This window comes from Numenius arquata, chromosome 2 (assembly GCF_964106895.1).
Source record: "Numenius arquata chromosome 2, bNumArq3.hap1.1, whole genome shotgun sequence".
NCBI lineage: Eukaryota > Metazoa > Chordata > Aves > Charadriiformes > Scolopacidae > Numenius > Numenius arquata.
This window is the reverse complement of record NC_133577.1, coordinates 128,482,772-128,500,517: the sequence shown is the minus strand read 5'-3', so window position 1 is coordinate 128,500,517 and position 17,746 is coordinate 128,482,772. Positions and strand designations below refer to the sequence as shown.

At 47.7% G+C, this 17,746-nt stretch overlaps 2 protein-coding genes across 2 annotated transcripts in view; both read left to right on the top strand.

The window, feature by feature from the left end:
- The first annotated feature begins 219 nt into the window (after positions 1 to 219).
- LOC141462563 (endonuclease domain-containing 1 protein-like) lies at positions 220 to 3,674 on the top strand. The gene is made up of 2 exons (XM_074144505.1): positions 220 to 504; positions 3,129 to 3,674. The coding sequence occupies exons 1-2, from the start codon at positions 220 to 222 to the stop codon at positions 3,672 to 3,674; spliced, it is 831 nt and encodes a 276-aa protein (XP_074000606.1).
- A 13,097-nt stretch (positions 3,675 to 16,771) lies between these two features.
- The window catches only part of LOC141478764 (endonuclease domain-containing 1 protein-like), a 3,004-nt gene continuing 2,029 nt past the window's right edge, over positions 16,772 to 17,746 (top strand). The window contains 1 exon segment of the mRNA XM_074167750.1: positions 16,772 to 17,056. Coding sequence (XP_074023851.1) covers positions 16,772 to 17,056 — 285 coding nt within the window.

Below are 17,746 nucleotides of genomic sequence, written 5' to 3'. Positions count from 1 at the left end.
CCTATTTTACATTTCACCTTTATTCCCCTATTGATTTTACCACATCCAGGAGGACTGAAGTTGTCCCCTCCTTGATCTCTCATTGTCCCTTCCTCTGCCAGCTTTGTCCCACAAGCACAAAAATGACTCCAGGCCATGATGAGCTTCCTCCAAGCTTAGTGTCTCTCTGCATTTGCCCTCCAGGTGAGCAAGAGCCCTTCACTTGAAATCCTCCCCGTGATGCTGTTGCTGCTGCTCCTGCAGGTCTGGGCCAGCTGCCTCTGGCTGGGACACAGCGAGGTGGTGACATCCTTTCAAAGTTCATGCCCTCAGTTTTTCTTCCGGGAAACAACCCCAAATGAAGCTCTGGTACCGGAAAACCCAGCCTGGATCTGCCAGCATTACAACAACCAGTATTACTATGCCACCCTGTACAACAGAGACCTGCGTATTCCTGTATACTCCGCCTACCTCTACCAGCCTGGACCTGGCAGGAGTACTGGCGACTGGATGGTTGAGCCCCAGGTGAGTGTCCTCTCTTACAGCACATCACCCTCCAGCCATTAAAAGGTGAACTGCAGCCTTTAATCAAACACTTCCTTTTCCTCCCACCCCCACACATGGGCAAATGGACCCACTGGATGAGATTTGTCTCATCTAACTTCAAACACCTTCAGCATAGGATTCCTCGGATGTGTTTGAGACATCAGCAGGAGCATGGAATGAATCATATCCTAAAAGCGCCCATTTTTCTGCATTGACCTTAAAGGAACCTTATATTGCATTACATTAGTTTACATTACATTAAGTCAAATGACCCCTCTCCCTGTCCCATACTGTGGTGGGGGAACAAACGATCAGGAAAAGGCATCCAAGAGTAGATAAATTTTAGGGACCAACTGTACTAGGCTCTGATCTTCTCTTTGGCGTGAGATGTTTTACATTATTGATAAACCTTTTTTGCTCTCAGTTAAGAGTCAATTTGGCTCTGTATGTGGCCTGAGAGAAGTGCAGAGAAACTCAGCATTGGGTGAGGCAACAGAATGAAGAAGTCCAGGTGCAGGCACTCAGTGATGAGATGGTTGGATGAACACACTAAATTTATTGAGTGATATTTCAGGCAGTGAGAAGTGAGTGATCAGTATGAGTCAAGTCAGAAGTGCATGATCTCCATCCACCTGCAGTTACCCCTTACCACTACTGCTTCAGGCTCAGTTCAGAAGGATCCACCAGACCCTACTAAACATCCTTCTGACAAACTTCAGACCTTCAGTAAAAAATACCAAGGAAATTATGAAACAGAAGAAGAGGAAATTCAGGTCACTGCTAGGGCCACAGTAGTAGTGGGGAATTTAGGTGAAAATGAGCCATGGAAGAAGGCCATAGGCCCTCTTCCAGAGGAAAGCTAAATATGTTTCCCTAAATATGAAAAGAAAGGTGTTATAATTATGAAAAAATGAAGGCATTTGCACTTGCAACTCATAAGAACACAAGCAACACATTTGGTGTTGCACCACTGCAGCCTCCACGTTTAGAGGGGACAGAAACTTCTTTCTTTTCCTCCTGGACCATGGAGCCAGGCCATCTGAGAAAACTGTGGTTTTGTTAACTTCCTTCAGAGGTCTTTGTGCAGTATTTAGGTTTCCCAGGTCCCTTGGGGCATTATGAGCTCCATTAAGAGGCTGGTAATTTTAACTTCTTTTCAGTGATGCTGCAGAAGGAACACAGCTGTGCTCCCTGGCACAGATCAGCTCTGAGACTCATTAATAGCACTGCAGAAGCAGATTCCGCTTACATTGAGCCATTTTTACTCACGGAGCAAGAAGCTTCACCCTCACAATGAACTATAGCCCTCCCAGGGAAACCTCACCTCGAGCATTGGTTTCCCAACACATATCCCATGAGATCAGAGGAAGGCAAACCCTGGTGTTTCAGGAGTGTGATACACCTGCAGCAACCACATATACTTCTTCCCAAGTGAGAAACACTTGGAAACACTGGAAAACAAATCATATGAAGAGAGGTTGAAGGAGCTGGGACTGTTTAGTATGAGGAAGAGGAGGCTGAAGGGAGACCTCGTCACTCTCTACAACTACTTGAAAGGACACTGTAGAGAGGTTGGTGCTGGTCTCTTCGCACAGGTAACTAATGACCGAACAAGAGGGAATGGCTTCAAGCTCCAACAGGGTAGGTTTAGACTGAACATTAGGAAAGAATTTTTCACAGAAAGAGTGGTCAGGCATTGGAATAGGCTGCCCAGGGAGGTGGTTGAGTCACCATCCCTGGATGTGTTTAAGAGACGTTTAGATGTGGTGTTGGGGGATATAGGGAAGAACTTTGTAGTGTAGGGTAGATGGTTGGACTCGATAATCCCAAGGGTCTCTTCCAACTGGACGATTCTATGATTCTATGATTCTATGATTCTATGAGGGGTGAAGAAGAAGAGCAGAAGGTTCCAAGTCCTCCTCATCTCCTCCTGGTAGGGCTCCATGGCTCTTTTGCTCATCCTCATCGCATCCCGTCCACCTTCAAGGATGCCCTAAGACACCCAAACTTCAAAGAGAATATCTGTGTGCTTGTTTTCCCTTAAAGTTGTAAAACACTAGGGTGTTGACAGATTGGATAAAAAAAAGGAATGAAAACCTGTCACGGAGACTGAGAGAGCTCTTGTGGAAATGGGGCTGAAAAGAGCAAAGGCCAGGGCTGATGAGAGCGTGATTCGATGCAGGTGATGGAGGTTGGATGTTCTCAGTGGGGGTGGGGAGAGGCCTGGGCAGTTGTGGGATGTGGAGAAGGGAGGAAAGGGAACGAGATGTAGCAGGAGAGGTGTCTCACCAAAGTCACCTTTCAAACCTGAGCATGGAAAATGCTCCTTGTCTCCACACTCCCACCAGAGGCTGCAGGCTGGGTTTCAAACGTCACAAGTCAAACTGAGAGCAGTCAAATTCTGAGCTTGTCTGTTTGTTTTTTTAATCTCTTGTGTTCATTGGAGAGGAGCAGCTTTATGATTTCTCTCTGCTTCATGCATTTTTGTACACTGAGATGACAAAAAGTGGGTTCTTGGCACTCAGAGACTTCTGCTGCTGGGAACCTGCTCCCTTACTCCCATCTCCAATACTAACACCTTTTCCTCTTCTTTACCTCTCAAGCTGATGGGTTCAAATTCCGACAAAAGTATGGAAACAGAGACTTACCTTGTAAAATTTCGCAACGTCAGCTTAGAGGATATCAGCAAGAGCCAGGCGATCCTCAAAGACTACAGGAACCTGATCTCTTTGTGCCGTGGCCATTTGAACCCCAGTGACCATCACTCTGACTCCACCAGCAGGACGGCTACCTTCACCCTCACCAACATAGTACCCCAGGACGAGAAACTCAACACTGGTGCCTGGAAGACCTACAAGGAAAAAATGATGAGTATGATGACCCAGGGCTGTAAGACCACCTACGTTGTCATGGGTGCTGTACCTGGGAACAACTATATTGCTAATGGGAGGGTTAATATACCTGGCTACATCTGGTCCAGTGCCTGCTGCGACCTGGGTAACAACCAGAGGAAGACTTGGGCAGTCTTTGCCGAGAACACCAAGAATGCAGTCCAGTACCTCACGCTGGGGAAACTGGAAGACATGTTGACCCATCTCTATGGGAAGGGCCAGGTTTATCTGTTTCACAGCGACTGTCCCCGGGATTAAGCCCCATTTCACATGCCGGCTGTAAAAGGCTCGTCACCCTTCACCACTAGCAGCATCACCACATGTCCCGTGCAGCGGCTTCCTCCTCTAGTTGTTTTCCAGCTCTGTCCCTCAGAAGACCATCACTGATTAAAGGGAGAAAGAGGTCAGCATAGACTCCTGCTGGTTTGCTTTGCTGCCCACCCTTGGCAGGAGTCCTTGGCCTGGCCCCTCTGAGGGGCAGGTTGGAAAATAGCCCATGGGCAAGGAAATCAGAGCTTGTCACTGAGACTAGAGGAGCTTTCCTTTTTTTTCCTTTTCTGCATGCCCATATATAGACTGTAGTTCCTTCCTCTCCTCCTTATGATAATTATTATAGATTATAAATATAAATATATATAAAAAAGAATATATATAGGAATATATATAATATATATATAATAAACATATATAAAAGATTATGATATCTCCTCCCTGATAACGTGCTATCCGTGATATTGTGCTGGTGACTTATCCCTCACCTCCTCAGGAAGGGGGTTGTTCTAGGGTAGCTCAAGTTGCTCAGAGATGTTGTGGAGTCTCCATCTCCAGAGACAGTCAATACCTGACTGGACACAGTCCTGGACAACCTGCCCTAGCTGACCCTCTTTCAGCAGGGGTCTGCTCTAGAGGACCTCAAAAGGTCCCTCCCAACCTCAGCAATTTGTGTCTGTGATTTATCTGGGGACCATGAAAGCAAAGAGCCCAAGGATTGTTGAGAGCCTGGTAGGAATATCCTACAAATGCTTTCTGACCAACACACCCAGTGACCACAGCAAAGGATAAAGGGAGAGAGGAAGGTAGGAAGGCGGAAGACAACTATGCACAGGAGGAACATCCCATCTCTCCTGAATTCTGTAGATATGCAAAGCAAGGAGAAGGAAGGAAATAACATAGATGAATCACTAGGCTCCCTGTCCCTGAACTTATATGACAGCCGTGCTTATATCAATTTATTAGCTTGTTTTGGTTTGCTTGCTTTTGGACCATGCACCATGAGAGCAGGAGCTGAGGTATCAGACAACCGGGCTCAGGGATCAGATATACAGCAAGCTTTGAGCAGTCAAAGGTAAATTGCTGTGATACACTGGTTGGGTTTCATTCTCTGCTCTACTTCTGAACCTGTTCTGCAGATTTATGTATAACTGATTTTGTGAAAGCTATTCCATGGGTGTGAAAGGTCAATGTATGCCATAGAATTTACTTCCTGAGTAGCAGAAAATAAAAATTATATTTGCTGCAGTGCTGGCTTGTGGGGTCACCTTACGTGTAAACCATAATTTGCTTCCCACTGAAAGTTCCACTACCAGTAATGCCCCAGCACCTACAGCACCCACCCTTGCAGGAGGCAGGCTGTCCACAGCCAATCTGCAGGTGCCATAGCACCGACAAAAGTGTCACCATCAGACTCCAGTGACTTTTCCTATGGATGTGCATGAATAAAGTGGACCATGGTGCAAAGAGCTCATAGAAACTCTCTCACAGAGATACCAGCTTGAACCTGAACAAGGCACAGGAGCTCTTCATCAGCCCATGGGGTCTCATTGCTCACCCCAGGCAAACCTCTTTGGAGGCTGCACAGAAACGTGGGATGGGGTTCAAGTGCAGAATCAGGCACCTACGTGCAGGTGTCTCCATGTGTGCTGGGTGTCTGAGCTCTGATTGCAGACAGCAGAGATCCAGGCACCACTCAACTTCATAAGCAGTGGTGTCCTTGGCCTCTTGAGGTGCCCTGATGTTTGCAAGACACCCAGTGGGGCTGGCTGATCTGCTGCAGGATCCTCATGGACACCCGCGCACCCATATAGGCCAGTAGCCAGAGGCACTCAAATAGCATTGATGGTGCTGCTCATTGATGTAGGAGAAATATTTTCTTTTTAGGAGGACAAGGTAGGAACCATCACTGTTATTTTGGGTTCTCTGGAGAGTTGGAACAAGCAAGGGTTATTGCAGCTGTAGACAACAGGAGCAGAAGTCCACGATGTTACTGCCCAGTGGTTGGCAGTGGGATCTGGTTGCCAATGCTCAAGAGTCCAGAGCCACTGGAGATGTCCTTGGGGAACTTGCCTGGCCTCTGTTTGCTGACCCATATAGGTACAGATGTCCCCAAGGATCCTGCAGCAGATCAGCTAGCGAGAGAGAATCCAGCACATCTCTGGGCAACCTGTTCCAGGGCTCTGCCACCCTCACAGGAAAGAAGGGCCTCCTCTGCTTTTCCTATGGTCACGTTTGTGCCCGTTACCTCTTGTCCTGTCATTGGGCTCCTCTGGAAAAAGACTGGCCCCATCCTCATGACACCCACCCTAGAAGTTTTTATAAGCATTGATCAGATCCTCCCTCAGTCCTCTCTTCTCCAAACTGAAAAGATCCAAGTCTCTCAGCTTTTCCTCATCAGAAAGATTTTCTAGTCCCCTAATCATCTTCATAACCCAGAATTATGGCCTCTCCAGTAGTTCCCTGTCCTGGACAAGGGAGCTTAGAACTGGACAAAGTGCTCCAGATGTGACCTTAGCAGGGCAGAGTAGAGGGGAAGGATGACCTCCCTCGACCTGCTGGCCACACTCTTCTTGATGCACCCCAGGATGCCATTGGCCTTCTAGGCCACAAGGCCACATTGCTGGCTCATGGTCATCCTGTTGTCCTCCAGGACTCCCCACTTGCCCTTGTTGAACTTCATTAGGGTCCTCTCTGCCCAACTCTCCAGCCTCTCCAGTTCTCACTATACAGCGGCATATCCTTCTGGTGTGTCAGCCACCCCTCCCAGTTTTGTGTCATCAGCAAACTTGCTGAGCATACTCTCTGTCCCCTCACCCAGGTCATTGATGAATAGATTGAAGAGGACTGCACCCAGTACTGACCCCAGGGGAACACCATTTGTTACCGACCTCCAACTAGACTCTATGCCAGTAATCAAGGCTCTCTGAGCTCTCTCTTTCAGCCAGTCTTCAATCCATCCCACTATGAGAATTCTGTGGTAGATGGTCTCAAAAGCCTTGCTGAAGTCAGGGTAGACAACATCCACTGCCCTTCCCTCCTCTGTCCGTCCAGTCATGCAATCGCAGAAAGCTATCAGGTGTTTCTCTGTTTACATCAGCTACCTCAGGAGCTGCTGGTTCTTCTCCCTAAGACTTCTACCGCAGTGCAATGTCACCAGCATGGCTCAGGGAGCCAGGCGGAAGGCCCTTACTAGCACCCTGTCCCTCCTTAGAAGGCAGCAAAGATCTTGGTATGCCAGGGCCACAGGCAGGACATGAGGAAGTCCACATGCTGGACAGGCCACCTTCATTGACCCCTGTGTCACCTCTGCTTTTGGGATGTACGCTGCTGATAGGAGAGAGGGCAGAGGAGGAGTGTTGAAGCCTCAAGGCCAGCGCACTCTTTTGCACCAAGCAGGATGCTGAGACACAAATGTCTCACCCTACCGTTATGCCAAGTATGTTCCCCCTTGCCAGGTGTTTGAAGGAGCATGAGCTTCAAATGCAGGTTGAAAAGCTGACCCAGACCAGACCAAAGATTGGAGGTGCACAGCAGAGGCAGCAGCTGCTTCTTCTGCCCCTCCTCAGTGTCCCAGAAGGGGTCTCAAAGCAGCTCTCTGTTAAGGAAAATGGCCCACCACCCCTGCAAACAACACAACCCTTGTCCACGGCCATGGAAAAAGGATCACAGTCATGGGAAAAAATTCAGGAAAATAGCTAACGATGCAAAAGATTGACTAGGTTGCCTAATCCCTCCAAGGAGAACAGGTGGATATTATTAGTTTTAACCAATTTACGATGGGCTATTCTTCTCAATGCTGACTTAGGCCAATCCTTGCCTTGCGGAGACAAACGTATTCAACCCATCCTTTCCCCATAAGGATCAAGCAGTGGCTTTGACATATTACGGCTCAGCTGGGAAAGCTGGCACGTGATTTGGGTAACTTGAGTTCTATTAACTCCACCAGACTGTCCCTGTGTGTGTAGAGCGGGTAACACTTGGGGACAGTGAGGTCTCCTTCTTGTCACTGGTGAAGCATCACCCTGCTACAAACACTCACCAGCTGAGAGCTGTCGGGTTGCCTGTGGTTTCTTTCACTCTTTCAGTCTCCTTCAGCTTTGCAGACCAAAAATCAGCCCGTTATTTTCACTTTCTGATTCTCATGTGGCAGCACAGGGTCCAATGGGGAGTGTTAGGTGATAACCAAAACCCTTTGGCCCAGGTGAATGCCGGTACTTCTGCGGGATGGGTGTTGGTGGATGAAAAGATGGCGGCAAGGAAAAAGAAGGATATTTGCAAGGTCAGTGCTCTCTGCCTCTGGCCAGAAGAGATGTAATAATGCTGCATCGCAGGAAGGTGGCAACTCCTGCCGAAATACAAGCATCATCTTCTGTTAAGAGACAGAAGACGTGCTTTAAGGGGAAGCCCTTGGAGATGCTGAAGCTGCCAGGAGAGACCTCATTCCTCTGAAGTATAATTTTAACTTTGTGTTTTGTCATTTTATCTATTTGTGACTTTCTTCCCATTCCTGAAAAATCCAGAATTCTAAATGAACACATCCTGCCTCCATAAATCCTGCTCAGTGCTCACGCTCTTTGATTCCTGAACATATTTGTGATAAAAGGATCCAGATGTAACACTTACCTTTTGGGAAGGTGATAAACCCACTGCTTATGAAGCGCTAAAACGCCTTTGGGAGGTTGATCTTAGAAGTTCATTCAACAATCTGTAGTTTAGGTTAGGATTTGTGTTTCAGGGAGCATAAGCAAACAGCCTGCTGTTCCCAGCTGCAGGATGATGGATTTTCTTACGGTGGGCAAGGAGCATGAGGCAACCACTTCAGTTGAGTGCATATGGTGGGAGGTCAGTGTGAGACCCTGTATTGATTGCCTAAGACATCAGGAATTAATGTTTTGCAAGTGCCTTTCAGGGATGTATACGTTAAAGACTCTGACTAAATCCAAAATCTGAAAACCCTGGAATAGTTGAGGACTAATGGGAATAGAGAGACAGCGCTCAGATACAGAAGCCCAGTGCTGCCTCACGATGTGTGGGTGAAGAAAGTAGCCAGGACTCAAATCCTGGCCAGGATCATTTCCTAATTAAGCTCTATTCACAAGAAACTGGCCCTTGAGGCCAGACCAACACAGGCAAACAATTGCAATAACCCCATCAAAATGACTCAGGCTGCCAGATTTGCTCCTGGAGCTCTGTTGATGGCTAAGCAGGGTTGGCCCTGTTGAAGAGCTAGTCCTCAGCATTCCCTTTAGCATCAATATGAGGAATATGCATCAATAAGAGGAATATGCATTTCCAGGGCACAGGTCACACCAGGCAGATGAAGTGAATTAGACTAGAAAAGGGCTTACTCCTCTCTGATGACTGCAACGGTTCCCAGGGTGATTTACACCACTAAAATTGCATGAGATGAGTCCCACTTTATGATCCCATCTCTATATACATGATGCCTATTTTCTAATATTTACTTAGCCAAAGGATAACATAAAAATACAAAAGCTATCCTTTTCAAAGCCCTTTCCTTATGGACAGAGCTCTGATGCAAACAGTCCCTCCTCATTCATGCTCATGGGCTTGGCTTGTCAATCCAGCAGGAGTTGCAGGGGAGTTTTTGTAACCTTCTAGGAGGACCTGCTTGTTACAGGCCTCCAACTGGACTCTGCACTCAGCTCTGCCACTCAGCCAGTTCTCAGTCCACTTCACTGTCCTCTAATGTAACCCATGCTTCCTGAGATTACCTATGAGGATGTCATGGGAAACTGTCAAAAGCATTGCTAAAGTCAAGGTAGACAACATCCACTGCTCTTCCCTCATCCACCCAGCCAGTCAGCCTATGGTAGAAGGCTATCATATCAGATTGTTCAAGTGTGATTTCCCCTTGATGAATCCGTGCTGACCACTCCTGATGACTTCAGCAAGGCTTTTGACATTGTCTCCCATAATATCCTCATTAGAAAATTAAGGAAGTGTGGGCTAGATGAGGGGGAAGTGAGGTGGATTGAGAGCTGGCTGTGTGACAGAACTCAGAGGTTTGTAATTAATGGAGCAGGGTCAAGTTGGAGGCCTGTAACCAGCGGTGTCTGCCAGGGGTCAATACTCAGCCCAGTCCTGTTCAACGTATTCATCAATGATCTGGATGAGGGGACAGAGTGTATCCTCAGCAAGTTCGCTGATGATACCAAACTGAGAGGGCTGGCTGACAGTCCAGAGGGTTGTGCCGCCATCCAGCGCGACCTGGACAGGCTGGAGAGCTGGGCAGAGAAGAACCTAATGAGGTTCAACAAGGGCAAATGTAGGGTCCTGCACCTGGGGGCGAAAAAGCCCAGGCACCAACATAGGTCAGGGATGGATCTTCTGGAAAGTGCTACTGAGGAGAAGGATCTGGGAGTCCTGGTGGATAGCAAACCTTCCATAAGCCAGCAATGTGCCCTTGTGGCCAAGAGGGCCAATGGGATCCTGGGCTGCATAGGGAAGAGTGCGGCCAGTAGGTCGAGGGAGGTCATTCTCCCCCTCTACTCTGCACTGGTGAGGCCACAACTGGAATACTGCATCCAGTTCTGGGCTCCCCAGTTCAAGAGAGGGAACTACTGGAGAGAGTCCCACGTAGGGCAACTAAGATGATTAAGGGATTGAAGCATCTCCCTTACGAGAAAAGGCTCAAAGAGCTGGGGCTCTTTAGCCTGGAGAAGAGAAGGCTGAGGGGAGACCTTATCTGGGTTTACAAGTACCTAAAGGGTGGGTTGAAGGATGCTGGAGCTGGACTCTTTTCAGTGGTTTCCGGCAATAGGACGAGGGGCAACAGGCACAAGCTGGAACACAGGAAGTTCCATTTAAATATGAGGAGAAACTTCTTTCCGGTGAGGGTGCCAGAGCCCTGAAACAGGCTGCCCAGGGATGGTGTGGAGTCCCCTTCTCTGGAGATTTTCAAGACCCACCTGGATGCAGTCCTGAGTGATGTGCTCCAGGCAATTCTGCTTCAGCAGGGGAGTTGGACTAGATGATCTCTAGAGGTCCCTTCCAACTCTGACATTTCCGTGATTCTGTGAGTCCGTGAATCCATGCTGACCACTCCTGATGACCTTTTTTTCTTCTACATGTTTAGAGGTGACATCCAGGGTGAGCTGTTCCACCACCTTTCCAGGGATGGAGGTGAGGCTGACTGGCCTGTAGTTTCCTGGATCCTCCTTCTACCCCTTTTTGAAGACTGGATTGATATTAGCTTTCCTCTAGTCCTCAGGCATCTCCCCTGTTCTCCATGACTTTACAAGAAGATGGAGGGCAGCTTCACAATAATATCTGTCAGTTCCCTCAGCACTCACGGGTGCATCCCATCAGGGGCCATGGATTTGTGGGTGCCAAGTTTTCTTAAATGATCTCTAACCTGATCTTCTGCTATTGAGGAAGAGTCTTCCTTACTTCAGGCTCTCTCCCCTACCTCCAGGGTCTGGGGTTCCTGAGGGACAGCTTTAGCAGAGAAGACTGAACCAAAGAACTCATTCAGTATCTCCACCTTCTCTGCCTCCTCTGTCACCAGGGCACCCACCTCATTCAGCAGCAGGCCCACATTTTCCCTAGTCTCCCTTTTTACTGCTGATGTACTTGAAGAAGCCCTTCTTCTTGTCCTTGACATCCCTTGCCAGGTTTAATTCCAAGTGGGCCTTAACCTTCCACATTGCATCCCTGCATACACAGACAGCGCTCTTGTACTTCTCCCAAGTATGCAGTCCTCTTTTCCCCATTTGATAAACTTCCTTCTCCCACCTGAGTCTTTCCAGAAGCTCCCTGCTCATCCATGTAGGTTTCCTGCCTCCTTTGCCTGCTTTCTTGCTCCATGGGATGCACTGATCTTGAGCTTGGAGGAAGTGGTGCTTAAACATTAGCCACCTATCTAGCACCCCCTCTTCCATCTAGAGCTTTAGCCCATGGGATTAATTGTAGTAGGCAACTTTTGATGAGGCCAAAGCCAGCTCTCCTGAAGCCGAGCCATCTCACTTGGGGAAGGGGCTTTCCCCAGGAGCCACCATGTCTCTGCCCTGCTTTGCAATCGGAAACCAGAGCCAGAACATTTTCATTGTTTTGGGTTTTCTTGGAGAAGCAAAGCTGCCCTGCTCAGTGTCAGAAACCTTGATAGAGGGAAGGGGTTTGTGTGCTCAGTAACGTTCAGCTATCACATGTAAGAAGTGGTGCAAGCCTCAACACAGGGAAGGGGTTTCTGTGCTCAATAGTGGTCATTTATCTCATGTGGGAAGTGGTGCAAGGCTTTAACACAGCAGTTATGGAGACCACAGCACCCGGGTTGTGACTGGGAAACGGCATGAGTACAGCAAGCCGGCCGTTTTGGATCCTTACCCCACAGCAGAAAAGCTCTTTATCTTTGAACCCAGCTTACCCAAGTCAGCAAGAGTTGAGTTGCAACTGGGTTTCACTGGCAAAACAGGATGGTGTTTGCTTACCTTGCAAATACAGGGGTAATACTCTCTGACAAATATCACGTCTGATCCTCCTTTGACGTGTCTCTGCTGTTATGAACAACACCTCACGGGCTGCAGGAACAGGAGCCAGGATTTCCTGAGCTCCAATCTCAGCTTTGAGAGGGACTACCCAAAGCACTCTGGCAAACTCCTAAATCCCCTGCCACAGCCTCCCTATCTCGGCAGGACCGACATAAGGCACTTGGGAGCTTCTGAGTGTCCCAAACAGGACAGCAGATGGACACGGAAAGGACATTCAGTTCATCACCTGCCTCCAGAAAGGTTTGATCCATAGTACACCATTCCTGGCACCTGCCTGTCCCATCTACGCACAAAAAACTTACTTATTGTAGACTCTGCCACATGCCTGGGCAATGCATTGTCTACTGCATTGTCTAACTGCATTGGCTGCCCTTCCTGATGGATTTTTAAGGTTTTTTTTCTATATTGTAAATCCTAAATGCATTGGTTACTGAAGTTGCTGAAAGGTTGATTTGACCTTCAGTGGCTCAGCACGTTAAGGAGAAGGAGGTCAGCCTTCCTGAAGTACAAGCTGTGATTCAGGACAGCTCCACAGTTCCATAACTGGAAAGGTTTTTTACATTTCCCCCCCAGCAGGGGGAAATAACACGAGTTCACTCTTTGCTTTAGGTCTCGAACTCTGCTCTTTCCCTTAGTGAATGATTTTATGACTGACCATTATGTCTGTGCTTTAAAAGTGTCTGTTCTGGAAGGGTTTGGAAATTCAGATTTGCACGTGCTTGTAGCTGAACACAAGTGTGCCTTTGTGCTTGACTTGTTTCTCAAGTTAACAGAAACCATACTGAGGTCTCAAATACAAGGTCCTCTAAAGTGAAGGGAAGAAGCATCATTATAGGCATGGTAAACCTCAAGCTCTTCATTGACCTTAATGTTAGGAGGTGGCCCACAGAAAACAGAAACTAGGTCAGCTTCAAAAAGATGAGCGTCTTTGTATTGGGCACTCTGGGACTAAATCAGAAAGGCCAAAACATAACACAAAAGTGATCTGGGGCAATGGAAAAATCCCTTTTTACGTGCTCTGACCATCTTAATATGACCAGGATACTTTGATCTGCTGCTCAGTGCAGAGGGTAGTTTATTGATGTGTGATACCTACAAAGCTGGAAGTACCCAGAAGCAGCAGATACCTTCAGCTTGCCTGGCTCTCAGAGACTCTTCTGACATACTTCAAAAATGGCCTCCAGAAGTTGTCTTGGGGGACTGGAGCAAGGTGAGAAGATACCGGTGAATCCCAGTTGCAGTTCAGCTCTTGCTGACTTGGGTAAGCTGGGTTCAAAGATAAAGAACTTTTCTGCTGTGGGGTAAGGATCCAAAACAGCTGGATTGCTGCACTCATGCCAGTCCTCAGCCAAAACCAAGGTGTTGTGGTCTCCATAACTGCTGTGTTAAAGCCTTGCACCACTTCCTACATGTGATAATGACCACTATTGAGCACTCAAACCCCCTCCCTGTCTTGGGGCTTGCACCACTTCTTACATGCAATACCTTGATGCTATCATAAAACACTTCCCTGTATTGGGGTGTCTGACACTGAGCAGAGCAGCTTTAGTTATCCTAAAAAAAAAATCAAAAAAACACTGAAAAATGTTGTCTACCTTGACTTTAGTAATGCTTTTGACACTGTTTCCCTGAAATCCTCATAGGTAATCTCAGGAAGCATGGGTTTGATTAGAAAACAGTGAAGTGGATTGGGAACTGGCTGAGTGGCAGAGCTCAGAGGGTTGTGATCCGCAGTGCAGAGTCCAGTTGGAGGCCTGTAACTAGCGCTGTCTCCCAGGGGTCAATATTGGGTTCAGTCCTCTTCAATATATTCATCAATGACCGGGGTGAGCAGACAGAGTGTATCCTTTGCAAGTTTGCTGATGATGCAAAACTGGGAGGGGTGGCTGATAGACCAGAAGGCTGTGCTGCCATTCAACAAGACCTGGACAGGATGGAGACTTGGGTGATGACGAACATGATGAAATTCAAGAAGGGCAAGTGTAGAGTGCTGCACCTTGGGAGGAGTAACCTCATGCACCAGTACAGGTTGGGGGGCTGACCTGCTGGAGAGCAGATCTGTGGAAGAAGAACTGGGAGACCTGGTGGACAACAGGATGACCATGAGCCAGCAATGTGCCCTGGTAGACAAGAAGGCCAATGGTATCCTGGAGTGCATCAAGAAAAGTGCAACAAAAAGGTTGAGGGACATCATCCTCCACCCATACACTGCCCTGGTGAGGTGCCTTGTGTCCAGTTCTGGGCTCCCTATTTCAAGAAGGACAGGCAACTGCTGGAGACAGTATAGCAAAGGACTACAAAGATGATTAGGGGCAGAGGACATCTCTCTGATGAGGAAAGGCTGAGGGACTTGGGTCTATTAAGTCTGGAGAAGAGAAGACTGAGGTGTCATCTTATCATTGCTTCCTTAAAGGCTGGTTGTCAGGAGGATGGGACCAGTCTTTTTTCAGTGGTGCCCTTTATAGGACAAGAGCACAATGGGCACAAACTTGACCATAGAAAGTTCCAAGAAAAGCTGAGGAGCAACTCCTTTACTGTGAGGGTGCCAGAGCACGGGAACAGACTGCCCAGAGAGCTGCTGGAGTCTCTGTCTCCGGCTGCCCTTGCTGAGCTCCAACATCCCCCCTCCAAGGAGAAAATCACAGTTTATGCATCCACTGTATTTTGCAGCTCTTTACATTTTATATTAGGGAGGGTGAAGACAGAAGGAATGACTTGGGAGAACATGGGAAAGAAATGACAATTAAACACCTGGAGAGTATTAGAGAGACAATTAGAGGCAGAAGAGAATGGAAGAAACCAGGAAATTGTCACTACACGCCCTAATCTCTGCTCTTTGAAAAAATAACATCAGGTGTGCTCTAAGGAAAAAAAAAAAATCACTTTTGGTGGTGCTCGAATCAAAACCTCACAAAAGAAATGCTATTCCCAAAAGGGTGTAAACTACCTCACTTTGAACTGGCACTCTCACAAGCTGATCTCTGAGATCCTGTTACATCTGGAGCTCTCAGCAGCTCTGGCAATGTGTCCCCCCACACCTGGGGAAGTCACCAAAGTCTGGTGGGATGCTCTGAAGTGGTGGCAATATTCCTGCTGCTCACCTGCTGCCCAGGCCAACTGTTGGACCTGCCCAAGGATGCTTTGGGGAAACAATAAGTATGGGAAGCCTTGGGAACAGATGCACAAGCAGATACCTTGCAAAAGGCCTCTCTGGAAAACCACTGGTCCTGGCTGCACCCCTGCACAAACTTCCCCTAAACCCCATTTGAGAAATCTATCAAAACGGAATTACACAATGCTGCCTTCCTGGAGATCATATATAAACCCCTCCAAGGTCACAGCCACTTTCAGGCTGTAGCAGAGGCGTTTGAAACTCCTCTACCACTTTGGGGCTGCCAGCGGAGACCTGTGCATAGAAATACTGTTTGTGTGCTGCTCTTTTACACGGTAGGTTGGTTTTTATATATCTGATATTTAGTCAGGTATATTTTAAGCTTGTGGAGGGGGTAGTGCAAAAGAAATTTTTTCCTGTGAGGGTGGTGTGACACTGGAACAGGTTGCCCAGAGAACTCGCGGATGCCCCGTCCGGGGAATTGTTCAAAACCAGGCTGGATGGGGCTTTGAGCAACATGGTCTAGTGGGAGGTGTCCCTGCTGATGGTGGGGGGGTTGGAACTCGATGACCTTTTAGGTCCCTTCCAACTCTAACCATTCCATGATTCTATGAATAGATGAACCTTTCAGTAACTTTTCTGCCTGAGCTGGGGCAGATTCTGTCACGCTCGGGAGAGTACTGGAATAAGTCACTTCTTGTGGTTCACTCTTCTCAGGTTTCAGCTTACAGGTCTCCATATTCCTGCTCCAGCATTAGTAAAGAGATAAAGGACCAGATGTCTTGAGTCAGAGCAAGGGTATCTTTACCCTTTTATATCTCAACCCTATTAATAAATGAGGGTCAGGGAAAAGAATAAGAAAAGGGCAAATATGCAAGGTGAGTTTCCAAATCTCTGCTGTGGAAATGTTCTCAGAGCAGAAAAGAGCAAGTATATATAATGAAATAAGGGCTTCAAGGCCCTGGGTGCCTTCAGGCTTGTTTCTCCAGTGCCAATGCAAAAAAAAACCAAACCAAACCAAACCAAAACCAACGCTGTTGCTGCTGGCATTCAAGCCTCTGCCTTCCCACTGAGCTCTCGGCCAACACAGGTAAGCTGGAAAAGGTGGCCCTTTGCCCAACAGTATGCCTCAGGTGCAAGAAAACTTTGCTGTGTGAGCTGATTAGACAAGGGATAAGTTTGGATCACTCCTCGGAAGGGCTGATTTCTCCCACTGCTTCTCCTCCTCTAGGCACCTCAGACCTATTTTACATTTCACCTTTATTCCCCTATTGATTTTACCACATCCAGGAGGACTGAAGTTGTCCCCTCCTTGATCTCTCATTGTCCCTTCCTCTGCCAGCTTTGTCCCACAAGCACAAAAATGACTCCAGGCCATGATGAGCTTCCTCCAAGCTTAGTGTCTCTCTGTATTTGCCCTCCAGGTGAGCAAGAGCCCTGCACCTGAAATCCTCCCCGCGATGCTGTTGCTGCTGCTCCTGCAGGTCTTGGCAAGTTGCCTCTGGCTGGGACGCAGTGAGGTGGTGACATCCTTTCAAAGTTGCTCTGAGTTTTTCTTCCAGGAAACGCCCCCAAATGACGTTCTGAAGCCAAACAACCCAGCCTGGATCTGCCAGCGTTACAACAACCAGTATTACTATGCCACCCTGTACAACAGAGACCTGCGTATTCCTGTATACTCCGCTTACCTCTACCAGCCTGGAAATACCACAAAACCTGGCAACATCTGGATGGTTGAGCCCCAGGTGAGTGTCCTCTCTTACAGCACATCACCCTCCAGCCATTAAAAGGTGAACTGCAGCCTTTAACCAAACACTTCCTTTTCCTCCCACCTCCACACACATGTGCAGATGGATCCCCTGGATGGGATTTGTCTCACCTAACTTCAAACACCTTCAGCATAAGATTCCTCGGATGTGTTTGAGACATCAGCAGGAGGATTAGATGAGTCATAACTTAAGAGTGCCCATTTTTCCACATTGATCTTAAAGGAACCCTATATTACATTACATTAATTTACATTACGTTGAGTCAAATGACGCCCCTGTGTGTCCCATGCTGTGGTGGGGGAAAAAACGATTGGGAAAGACAACCTACAGTGGATAAATTTGAGGGAATAACCGTGATGGGCTCTTCTCTCCTCTTCCACCTCCTGTTGCCCCTTACCACCATTACCTCAGGCTTGGTTCAGAAGGATTCACCAGAGACACAGACCTCTGCAAACTATAGAAGCTTCCCAAACATCCTTCTGAACAAACGTCAGACCTTCAGTAAAGAATACCATGCAAATTAGGAAACAGAAGAAGAGGAAATTCAGGTCATTTCTAGGGCCACAGTAGCAGTGGAGAATTTAGGTGAAAATGAGCCAAAGAAGGAAGCCATAGGCCCTCTTCCAGAGGAAAGCTAAATATGTTTCCCTAAATATGAAAAGAAAG

What these genes read in the sequence shown, in the direction of transcription:
- LOC141462563 (XM_074144505.1), top strand. Translation starts at nt 220, where the DNA reads ATGCTGTTGCTGCTGCTCCTGCAGGTCTGGGCCAGCTGCCTCTGGCTG. An exon ending in ACTGGATGGTTGAGCCCCAG is followed by an intron (nt 505 to 3,128) that starts GTGAGTGTCCTC and finishes TTACCTCTCAAG; the next exon opens with CTGATGGGTTCAAATTCCGA.